Source organism: Salvelinus alpinus, chromosome 36 (assembly GCF_045679555.1).
Source record: "Salvelinus alpinus chromosome 36, SLU_Salpinus.1, whole genome shotgun sequence".
NCBI lineage: Eukaryota > Metazoa > Chordata > Actinopteri > Salmoniformes > Salmonidae > Salvelinus > Salvelinus alpinus.
In genome coordinates this window covers 13938902-13951019 of record NC_092121.1, presented here as the reverse complement: position 1 = coordinate 13951019, position 12118 = coordinate 13938902, and the positions used below count along the sequence as shown (strand labels likewise).

The following is a 12118-nucleotide window of genomic DNA, read 5'->3' as shown; positions in this document are numbered from 1 at the left end:
AGATTTAATCCTCACTTGAATATACAGTGAACCTGAGGCTCACTGTCAGCGGTACACAATTTAAGACACAGCAGGAGTGAGAAGAATGTGTGCGTGTGAGAGAAAGGGACTGAGAAGAAAAGGAGTGACAGAATGAAAGGAGAGACTATTTGGCTGAGAGAACCCAGAAAGAATCTTCCTCTCCAATAAAAACTAATTAAGTTTGAATTTAAAAACTGAATGGCTTAAAAGGACAACAGTACAATGTGAAATATTCAAAAGGATAGCATTCTTTGAAGCATTTAGTAAGTGTATTCATAGTTCATATACATATTGACAGGTTTCTAATACAGCATGTTTTCAATATCATACTTGTTTTCTTTCAGTTCAACATTTTTTTTTACAAGTACAATAATAAAAAATGATAGACAACACCAGGTACGACTCACTTGTTTAGTTTATGGCAACGCTTCTTTTGAATGCATTTAGCATCTCTTGATCCATATCTTAAGTGTCATTGAGAAATGAACCTATTAAAGTACTCGGGATATACTGACTCCTCGTTCCACAGTAAAGGTGGGGACTCCCAGTCCCAGTCATTCCAAAAACCCTCTAGATTCCAAAAGGTTTTGGTAATGCTCGTTAGAATTTTGTCAGCCAAATGTGACTTTCTTTTCACATAAAACCCCACCCATATACTGAACAAGGTCCACCACAACGTCAACACTTGGTTTACCTGTCAAGTGACGTCTTCTCCCAATCAACATGGTCAAAGATGGCAGGCATGCATTAGTCAATATTGTGATCTCCCCCTGTCAGGGTTCAATTGTTCTCTTAGCACATTATGAATATTTTGTTTGAAAAATAAGATCATGTCCATTCGATTTTCATGACTACTATCTGTACCGTAAAAACCCCAAGGATGAAAAATAAGAACACTTTTCAAAGGACCAAAAATGGACACTCAAATCCACATTTTCACACACATTCACTCTTATACATTCGCACTTTGAAAGGCAACAAATGTCCATTCTCCAAGGCAACAATGTCTTTGCGGCCTTGACTCGGCCTTGACATTCCAAATGATGTCATTCTGGCACCTCCCTCTCCAGGAATGATAAAATATCCGATGTTTGATAAATGTTAACAAAATATAAATGGAGATAAATCTATTTCAGTAAATACTGATGCAGATACAAAATAATGATAACTAAAATAATGATTATGAAGGTTATGATAAAATACTACATGAAGTAGATACATTGCCTCTCCTTTCCTTCTAACTATAATGTCAACTTTTCACCCCAACGCTCTCTTATAGTCCTCTGGGTGGGTTGTTCCCAATACTCTGATTCATAACATTTGGACAAAAAAACATGATAGATAAAATGACTAGAGCCATGATGGAAAGAAGAGTTTGAGAGTATTTCCAGAAATGCAGTTTGCCTAGAGAGGCTGTTTGTTTCTTTTAAGAGGAAGTTCCTTTCTGTTCTGTCACTCGCAATGTCTCGTTCTGTCCCACCGTGGTCTTCCTTTTTAGTCTTCCTCAACGTTGCTTTGATCTGTTTTTCTTTTTAAAGTAAGGACTTTTTCTTTTTCTTAAATGATTTAAAGTTAATTCCTGTTCAGAAATTTTACAATCCTCTTTTTTCTCCGTCATCATAGTCCATCCGTCAAAAGATGCACGTCCCATCCTGTTTAGGGCTGTTTGTTTCACTGACAATCCTCATTGTCCAAGCATACCTAGGAAAGGATACAAAAAGAAAGTGTGTATTGACACCAGGGATTACACAACCCTGTGTGTGGTTGAAACAGTGGGCATCTCCAAATCTATGTTTAACAGAATACTTTAAAAAAAGCTTTTTGTTACCTTGAACCTTATGATATAAACAAAAATAATAAGCAGCCCTGGGCTAATAAATATTGGGCTTCATTTTTGACAGACACTTTTTTTGGTTTAACAATTTGCTAATTTGGGGGGATATGAACACACACAAATAGAACAGGGTGCTCAGTCTCATACCAAACAAATATTAGTCTTTTCAAATCCTTCAGAGCGTTGTAACATGCATTTCGGTGCCCTCTCGCACGGTTGCACCACTGCCTTTTAAAAACTTACCGATTCTATACTCCTGCGTCTCTTCCTCCTCAGTGTCTCTCTCAGCCTCTCTCAGACTGCTCAGGGTACACAGATTTAGCTGGCTGGCTGCTCTGGGGAAACTGCAGAATATAAGAGGGGGAGGTGCAAAGGAGAGAAGGTAATTCAAGTGGTAATTAGTTTCTTAACTATAGTGGCATAATTTAGTTTCTTAATAACTATAGTGGCATAATTTAGTTTCTTAATAACTATAGTGGCATAATTTAGTTTCTTAATAACTAAAGTGGCATAATTTATTTTCTTAATAACTATAGTGGCAGAATTTAGTTTCTTAATAACTATAGTGGCAGAATTTAGTTTCTTAATAACTATAGTGGCAGAATTTAGTTTCTTAATAACTATAGTGGCAGAATTTAGTTTCTTAATAACTATAGTGGCAGATGAGATAAAGGACTTTAAAATATATTAACACAATGAAGAGTCACAAATATTTGGTTTCCCTAGGAATTATATAATAACCAACCTCTCCCTTTTTACCTTGTGCTTCGGACATCGTAGTGAACAGTTATCTTCATTCAAAGAGCAGTCTGAGGAGAGGTGAAGGAAAAGTGATACAAATGACATAACCATCAACTCAGAAAATTATAACACTCCAAATAATTGGGTACTATTGTTATAGTTACAGTAGGCAGTGGGAGGTAAGGTTTAGGGCACAGCATATGAGTAATGAGATATAACATAAGGAAATGTTTTGCTGCTCTTACCTGCATCCATGGCACACGGGTAGTGATATCTCAGTGTGCAGCCTTTGCTGTAACAGCCGAGGGTTGAGCCAACCATTTCACAATATGAGCAGACCTGAAGACAGACAGACATAACATAGAGAATAACAGAAGACAGTGCAAAAACCAATTAAACTTAAAACTGTGGACTTCTGAGAACTGCTTTAGGTATATTGAGCTGAAAAGAACATCTATATATAGTAACCAATATCATTACATTGTATATTGTATAGACATCAACAAAAAGATTACTCACTGTGTCTCTGGCACCATCTAGTGCCTCCTGTAGGCCATACAGTCTTCCATTGACCAGGTAAACCCCACTGGTCCAGACCATGCATGCCTCATGCACCCACAGCTCCTCTGGGTCCATAGGCATCTGAGGAAGTTGGGCCAGCTGTGCCAAAGGTCCAAGGGAGTCTAAGGTTGGGGGAGGGGGCTGGAATGGCAATGAGGCTTTGCTGTTGGATGGCACCATTCTTGGGGAATTCTCACTGGATTTCTGTCTCCTTTTAAATCTCGGGTGCGACGTCAGCTTTCTGTGTTGCGGCCTTTGTTGAGTGTCTTCTGTCTGCTGTTGCTGGCATGGTTGGTTTTGCTGACTGTAAGTGGGCTCATTCTGAAGTTCGGGTTGTTTCCTTAGCTCAGTAACTGGTTTTAACTCTGGAGGCATGTCCCAATTAAGAACTGTTGTCTTGTTGGTGGTGGTTTTAGCAAGTTTGCTGGCCAGATAAAGCATCTCCCCTCCACCTGCTGGAGAGGCAGTGCCAACAGCAGTGGCAGGGGAAGTTGTATTTGTCTCTTGACTGAACATGCAATCACTATAAGTTGAGGACTTGATAGTTGGCACATCTTGCAGTTCAGGGCCCTGGGTGGTCAACACATTTGAAATGGTGTCTAGATTTTGCACATTTCTACTCATCCCAGTAGTTACAAGACTCTGTCGAATCTGGGGTTGATTCTTGGGAAGCCTCGTAGCATATTCAGGAGGGTAGTAAGGTCCATAGAGATCCCCAAGGTTTTTGTAATTGGCCCATTTCTGGCACAGGCAGCAGAGAAGACGGCCAGAATGAATGGATTCAGTAATCACAGGGCCTGGTAGAAGGTACTCAGATGAAGGTAGAGCCTTTCCTGCCTGGAGGGCAGAGTCTACATCCTCCAGTTCCCTCTTCTCTTTGACCCTCTCAATTTCTCCGTCTCTCCTAGGCAGTTGAGACAAAAGAGCTGAGGTCAAAAGAGCTTCAATACCACTACTGCTTGCTTTCCCTCCAACCGCTCCACGCTCTCCCTTCATCTTTTCCTCTTCACCATTCACAATTGTGCACACGGCTCCTATCTCAGCTACTTTCCTCTCCACATGTATGTATGGAGCAAAGGCACACTTGCTATTATCAGGAAAAACTCTGTTGTTATCAAAATGTTCCCCTGCTCTTGTAGCCGCTTCCAGGTCATCTTTGGCCGCCGCTGCTGCTACTCCTCTTCTCCTCCTCCTCTGCCTGCCTCTTAATCCCACGACCTCACTCTCGTCTTTCACCCCCCCTTGTTTCTGGCAGACTGATTTCACCTCCGTCTCTGGCTGAGTGTCCTCACTTTCAGCATCCACTTTTACTGCTTGGGTCAAGACTGGTGGAATCTCAGGAGGAGTCATTTTCTGATCAGTCGGAGGAGTGACTGAAGGGGCAGAGGCTGTAGTGCTAGGGCTTGGGGCTACCTGTGGGCTAACAGTTGCAGGAGATTGAATGGGTGGGCCAGACAGAGCACTTGGGCTCGCATTCTGTGACTGGGTGGCTTGAGCACGTTTTTGCTTATTCACACTTCCAACAGGCCTTCCCTTCTTCTTGCCTGATGGGAAATAGCCTTTGGGTACAGAATTGTCTGATTGTTTGGAATCTTGTGGTGATCCTGTCATTGCCAAAGATGACCTTGGAGAAGTTTGATGAGGCTGTCTTAGTAAGTGCCCTTGAGCCTGACTGTGGTGTGGTGGGGTGGTTCCATAATAGTCACTGCTACTGTAATCATCAAATCCAATCCCAGTTTCTTCAAGTTTTTGTCTCAGAAGGTTAGCAGCAGATTGTTCACCTCTTCGAGTCTCAAGTTGCTGGTAAGTATTAGTGAAATGTTGAATATCAGACAAGGCAGATGAAGAAGGTGGGGGGGAGCCCTGTACTGGACAAGGTAGTGGTGGAGGTGGGGGTAAGGGCCCTAACAAGGTGAAGTCAGTGGGTATCTCTTTATCTCTATCACCAGTACTAGATGCTGCAGTCCCTAACCCAAAGTCAAAGTCTGGCTGCAAAGGTCTTGTAACAGTTCCTGTGGTGCCACGTTTAAGAACTTGTGATGTCTGGTGAGGATCACAGGGGTATGCGGTGGGAGGTAACGGTCCAGTCTCATCAACCCCTCTGTAGGGCATAATGTCACTTAATGAGAGACTTTCATCTAGATAAGGTAAACATTCCTCTTCGTCCTGTGTGTCAGTAAACTGTGACATTTCAGTGTTAGAAAATCCAGCAAAATCATTTGAGTCAACATCGGTATGGCCACTGTTAGTAGATTTCTTCACATTTGGTGTAATTTTCTGAACAATAGCCTCCAGTTTTAAACCTCTCCCTTTTCTTGGAGGCATACTCTTTTTACCCTGAACAGGTGAGGAGGATTGTGAATAAGTGCTTTGTCCAGGTGTGGGACAAGGAGTATTAGGCGAACCAAGTGTAGTTATATCTGAACTGGATGAGTCATCGTCATTTTGGAGGCTGGATTCAGAGTAGGTCAAAGGTGAGTGATATGAACTAGGGGCAGTCCTTTGCTGTGATACATCCTGATGCTGCCTCTTGGCTGGGATAGGGGAAATGAAAGATCGAACTCTCCTCCTCAACATTAATGGATTAGTGTCCCCAGAACCCCCAGTTTTATTTGGTCGATGGCTCTGTGGCATCACGGAATTGACATTCCCACCAATACTGTGACCAACCGTTTTCATGGAATTAGGTGTAGTTGATGGATGGAGTGATTTAAAGATTTCTTCTGTAACCACTTGGGAAACAGATGATTCAAGAATGTTGGAGACTGGTGGAGCTGTTGGAACCAATTGGGGGGCAACAGACCCAAGAGGAGCAGCAGGAGGTGGCTGTTGACTTCTCTGGTAAGGGTCCCCCTCCAACATCCCTACACTCTCTCTACCAGAGTTTGTTGACTCCCACATTTTCATGTCATAGTAAGTGTTCTGATGAGGAACTTGCTGTTTAGCGAACGGTTGGCGATTGTGCAAAATGTCAGTTGGAGACTGCATCCTTTGTCTCTGCTCTGAATGACTGAGTTTATGTCTACCTGGAGAAGTACTGGACTGCATCATATCCTTGGTGGGTCTATTAATGGTAGCTGCCCAATCAAGTCTGTCATCCATGTCATGAGCATGGAGGTGAGTATACATTTGTAATTTGTTTGCGGATTGTGGGTTTTGTAATTGAACTTGGGGTGAGTGGTAGGGATTGTGAAAATGGGGGTTACGTGGCATCATATTGCCTTCTCTTGTATCACCAAACCTGGAACCAGGAAAGCCACTGGCATGCCCTGTAGATAAATCTACACCATGTGGGTATGACTGACGTCTTGATGGTGGAGACAGAGGGTTGGTGGTAGAGGGATAGTGAGAGGTTTGCTGCAGATGTCGAGAAGGCATGGTGGTGGTCAAATCAATCTTACCTCTTCTAAGAGGCTCTGCATTCATAACCACAGATGGGTGGAAAGCCTTGTTATGATGCTCAACATCAGTTTCCTTGGTTGTAAGACCACTATGATGGACAGCCTCTGCAGTCTCCTTTAATGCTACCTTCATTCCAACCTCTTTTTTATCTCCCATCTCCTTACTGTTCCCTAGATCATTTGTTGATGGCAGTTGGATCACAGAGGCACCAATTTGACTTTTTTCCCGCTCTCTTTCACGTTCCCCATCCCTTTCTGGTGTACTGCGGCGATTGGGACAAACATCACATATGACAGAGCGGCGCTCTTTAGATGGAGGTAAAAGGGAAGACGTCAACATTTGAGACTCAATTTGACCTATGGTTCCAACACTGCCCGCTAGCGGCTCTGTTTCCTGCAATAGGAGTTCCTGTACAGCTGATGATGAGCTGGGCAGACCTGAAGGGGGTTTCCTGTGAGGTAACGAGTAGTCGGCTAAATTGATGTGTTTTGGTGGAGGTCCAGACAAAAACTCTGTAGACTGTGGCATATGGGTGGGATGACGCTGCGGTGTTGCCATTTTATTTTTCTCTGAAGAAGCACTGTGAGATCCCTTAGTATCTACTCCTTCAGACCTCAAAGAGGGTTGAGGTGATTCTGGTACAAAATCAGGTCCAGGCCCCTGGCGCTGATTTAGTTGAAGAGGCTTTCCAGGGCTGGTCATTCGGGAAGGGTGGGAAGTGACCTCTCCAACTCCAGTTTGGGTTCTCATACTTTCAGCCATGCCATAAGGATGCCTGGTTTGGTACTGTTGCCGAGTCATATTTTGAGCCTGGAGATGGGCAGTTAGTGCCTGTTCAGATCGCCCATAGCGCCGGTCTAAGTGATAACCCTGTAGAACCTCCTGCAAGAGGCTTGGAAATTGATGCTGCAGTTGAGAATTATCATCATGTCCTCTTGCTCCTGATCCTTCTCTTCTCCTCACTGATCCCTCAACTGTAGTACCCGTGACATCCTTGGTGTGTTCAGGGCCATAACTGGGCTTTGGCTGATGGAAGCCTTGATACCTTGAATTTGATCCCGTTACACTCCCTGGACTAGGTCTCCCTCTATTCTTCAAACCCATGGCAGCACCATGTGGTGACTCTTGGTAACCATATTTTTGAGGACCCGAGGGGGGATGATTTTGAGGGACAGACCGCCCAAAGTTAGATTTCTGGGGAACTTCATGATGAGAGGAATATACACTCAAATCCATTCCTTCCTCCCCATTATGACGACTAGACTCTCTAAAGAAGCTGTCTGAATGTTTCTCCTCTATGCAGTTGTCTTGTGCATGTGTAGCCTTTTCTGGATTATTTACCTCACAACGAGTTGACACAATAACACCCACTCCACCAGCATTTGGCTGTTCCTCAATATTTTGATCTTGATTGGAGTTGTCCAAATCTCGTGTCTTACTTCGTTTTCCGTCCTTCTCATCCCCCTTTTTGTTACGGAAGGAAGATCGATCCAATTTATTTTCTTTGTCCTGCCCATCTTGTCGCATGTGTCCCTCTCGGGTCTGCTCTCCATGGGTGCCTTTATCAATCATACCTCCACTTTCATCTTTAATTCCTTCATATTTAATTTCCCTTGTTTTCCTAAGCCCATTTTTAGTATTAACATCAGTGGCACCAGGCTCAGAAACACAGTTTGGGTGGAACTGAGGAGCAGGAGAGGGAACGGGGCATGAGGGAGTAGAGGAAACAGGAGGGCGAGAATGTACGCTTGGCCCAGGCTCAGCAGATTGAGGAGCAGAGGAGGGAGATGACAATGAAGGTGTCCGGGTTTCAGTTGTCTTTCTTTCAGAAACATCTGATGGATTCAGAGATTGTTTTGTAGAAGATTCCATGAACATCATCTTCCCTTGTGAACCCTGATGACTCTTTCCAGTATGGGATTGTTTTTTACTGGAACCCATGGACATTTGACTGTGAGATGGAGGATAGTAGCCAGTTGGTTCCGATCCACTGCTTGCACCACTCATCTGCCGCATTCTAGATTTTTCCCCCTCAGAAATCTGCTCATCTCGTTCCTCTTTGGCCCTTGATGATACTCTTTCGGACACCAGAAAGGAATCTTCATCACCTCCAGCCTCAGAGCTAGCACCTTCACCACCACCTATCCCACTGCCTGAGGCAGCACTGACACTTCGACTCCTTGGTTGAGTAGAGGGAATGGCTTGTAATGCCTGCAGCATTTGACTTTGTCCATCTTTCCCCCTTCTATGTGACATTAATGTGTCAGTGAGAAGCATATGTTGCACTGTATTGGGTAAATTCGCTACCTGTGATGTCAACGCATTTAGACTGTTCAAGCCAGGATCTTGCATGAGTTTGTCAAGAGGAGAAGATGAATAGACAGATGAGGATGACCCTTCTTCATGTGATCCTTTTCCTGTACCTGCAGCCATTCTGCTTCGGTTTGAGACTAAGTGACCACCTCCAGCGCTTGTATTCAGACCAGTAGCTTTGTTACTGCCACTGCTGCCACAACTACTGATGCTGCTGTTGGAGTTGGGTGTGGGACTCAACTGAGGCATAGTCTGCAATAACCGACCACGGCAACTACGAGGATTTGGGGGAGGAGGATGTGATGGAACATGTGGGGGACATAAAGGGTTTCCATGACCTTCTGAGACACCCATCAACGGGGAAGGTGAGGAGCTACAACTGGGAGACTGCACTGCAGAGGCAGCTGGAGAGGGGTTAGATATAGGGCTGAAGTTTTGGTTAATCTGGCCCTGTTGGGGTTGAGAGTGCATTGGCGATTTGGCTCGTTCTTGACACGGTTGTTGAGGCATTCCGGGATTGGTGGATTGGTGATGTTTAGAGTATACAGAACCTGGTGGAGGGGCATGATGCTGCATTTTAAGAGAGTTGTCGTAACCTATTCCTAAATTGTGCTGAGAATTGCGGTCCTGGAGCGTGGCTTGTTTGTGGAGTGGATTAGTTTGTGGGGAGTATGAGGGGTAACTTGAAGAGTGGTAACTCTGTGTAACATTCTCCAGTGATCCAACATTGTTTGTTGTAGCTGAACTTGAAATTGAGTTTGAATTAGAGTTCATATTAGGAGAGTTGTTGACTTTAGGTTCAAATCCACCACCACTGCTGGCCCCATCATGATATCTCTGTGGTGGGGAGCTGTACATTCCTGATGACCCTGTGGATGCACTACCCTGTGGGGAGTAGTGTGAGAACTGTGGAGGCATTCTGTGTCCAGAGATGGGATAAGTCCTATGCTGCTGTCCATGTTGCAGAGCTTGATGGGTGGGGTAATTCTGTCCATGTTGGCGGTGCTGCATCTGAGGCCCTGATGCTGGCTGCATTGCAGGGTTCTGACCCATTTTGTACTGATGGGAGGGGGAAAATGCTCCAGCACCACTGCTACTACCACCTGAGCCGGCCGTCGAACCATAGTCCAAAGGATAGGGAGACATCATCCCGGAGGACAATCCGGAGCTAGTTCCAGCTTGTCTGTACTGCTGAGGTATATGTCCATCCATATTTGAGTACCCAAAACCTGCCCCATATGCCATACCTCCTCTTCTATGTCTGTCCTTTCCACCCATTGCAAAATAATAATCCATTGTTTCCTTTTGGTAAGGGTTGCTACTACTGCCACTGTGAATATTACCGTGTGATGATTCCCCAGCTCTGTGTCTTGCATCATAAACAAGCATATGGCCAGCCTGACTAGGGTGGTGGTGCCCTCGGTGGAGTAGGTGTCGACTGTGACTTTGAGGGTTTGGAGGTGTTTGCTGTTGCATCCCAGTGTAGTCGTCTGTCATCCTTGGGGATATCTGGGGATCTGTTGACTGTGGTGGGTAAGAGGAGCCACCTCCACCCCTACTAGTAAATCCAGGAGGAAGAGCTGGAGGTACTGGACTGTTGGGGAAATTCTGCATGTTTTGATGGATTTTTACAAATTGTTTGAGGGAACGTTTTTTGTTCTGTAATGGCAGTTACTGTGTCAGTTGACTTCGTAGGCTTGCAGTTAAATGATGGTGGAGAGTCCAACAAAGTCCAGCAGAGTTGAAGCAAGTGACTTTATCACAAATGTTTTATCACACTTGTAGCAGCAATTGAAGATTAAGCAAATACTGAGGCTTGAGCAGAAAATGACCAGTAATTTTCAATTAGATGCAACTAAAGAACTTCTGAAATCTGCTGATAATGTAGAGTAACTCCATTATAGTTGTAATAGTTGGAGAGGTTAGTTCAAATTACAACCAAATATCAGGTTTTTTGTACTAAATGTAGTAGCGATTTCAATGTTAAAAGTTTTGTTGTACTAAATGTAGTAGCGATTTCAATGTTAAAAGTTTTGTTGTACTAAATGTAGTAGCGATTTCAATGTTAACAGGATATGATACAGATGTTGCAGTTTGGCACTAAATGTGAAAATATCAAGAGAGACAACAGCACTTGAAATAATAGGCCTCAAAGTCCTTTCCACTGTATAAGAGCACAGGCAAACAGAGTTAAGATAATTGCAGTGGGATTCAATGGTGTCCCATGTGCAAAAACTTTTCACGAGTAACTGAGTCACTGCCTTTTAGACTGCTGGACTGCCATTGCAGAAATGATTCAGTTCTGGCAGGAACTATGTGAAACAATAATGCTTCCCTCATGTAGGTTTGCATGTATGTGGCTAGTTCCTGTGTAGAAACACCTTAGAAATGCTAGCCAATACTTTCATCCAATAAATGTCTCAAACCAAAAGGGAAAAAAATCCACTGACATTTGTGTTCTTGTTGAGATGAATACTTTTTGAAATTCTCATTTTTTCTCATTCCCTTAGATTTTTTGACGTATGTAGTTGGATTGTAGAAAAGTCTTTGGACCCCAGTTTCCCCAACTTTAGTTCTTCTTCACCAGTGTTTACCTTGGTGCTCTTCTATATCTCCAACATGTTTCTGTCTTACCTTATTTTCTTTTTCTTTCAATCATTATTCAAATTGACCGTCTCCCATACCAATGTCCAAAAGTAAGGTTTCCATTTAATCAGCTTCTTCTTGTTTTTCTTTTGCAGTTCCTCTCCAGTATTTCCATCCATGTGAGTCCATCTCTCTTCACTTGTTTACAGGAGCTCTGTGGAAATCTGAAAGAACAGAAAAAGAAACAAAAATAACTGTCTGTGTGCCACAACGACCACATAGTCTATACTGTACATAGGATATTACATCCAAAAATTCTGTGGGGGTTTTTGCTGACAAAGTAAGTACAGTGGGTTTGTTGTTAACCATTGCATAACCCATTACTCTTTCTCACTGTGTTCCTTAACATATACCACATGGTCTATTTTAGTATTGTACTAACTGTAGGTCTTACTGTAGAAATAGTCACATATAATCTGCAATACACTGAATCAGGTGTCAACGTGTCCAACTTTATAACATCATACTGTAATTACACTATAGGCCCACCTGCCCATGTAACTACTATGTAAATAAATACACAGGTATTAGGGCACTTGTTGTAAAGTGGTATCAAACTAAAAAGTGCAAAACCACAACTATATGATTTTGAGGGGAAAC

General features: G+C 43.4%; 1 protein-coding gene across 2 annotated transcripts; it reads right to left on the bottom strand.

The window, feature by feature from the left end:
• Positions 1-1512: 1512 nt before the first annotated feature.
• Positions 1513-10631, bottom strand: LOC139565526 (transcription factor 20-like). 2 transcript variants are annotated; one of them, XM_071385939.1, is made up of 5 exons: positions 3116-10631; positions 2842-2935; positions 2615-2664; positions 2099-2199; positions 1513-1722 (listed from the first exon to the last, which is right to left on the bottom strand). In XM_071385939.1, exons 1-4 carry the CDS (start codon positions 10484-10486, stop codon positions 2140-2142), a joined length of 7575 nt encoding a protein of 2524 aa, XP_071242040.1. In that variant the 5' UTR covers positions 10487-10631; the 3' UTR covers positions 1513-1722; positions 2099-2139. The 2 variants fall into 2 exon arrangements, with proteins under 2 accessions (XP_071242040.1, XP_071242039.1); XM_071385938.1 differs by having other exon boundaries at positions 1556-1722; positions 2601-2664.
• Positions 10632-12118: the final 1487 nt, after the last annotated feature.

Excerpts from the sequence above, each read along its gene's own strand:
- LOC139565526 (XM_071385938.1), bottom strand. The coding sequence starts at position 10,486 with ATGCAGAATTTCCCCAACAGTCCAGTACCTCCAGCTCTTCCTCCTGGA. Across the intron at positions 2,665-2,841 it reads CCCGTGTGCCATGGATGCAG|ACTGCTCTTTGAATGAAGAT; the intron begins GTAAGAGCAGCA and ends ACCTCTCCTCAG. Across the intron at positions 2,200-2,600 it reads CACAAGGTAAAAAGGGAGAG|TTTCCCCAGAGCAGCCAGCC; the intron begins GTTGGTTATTAT and ends TATATTCTGCAG.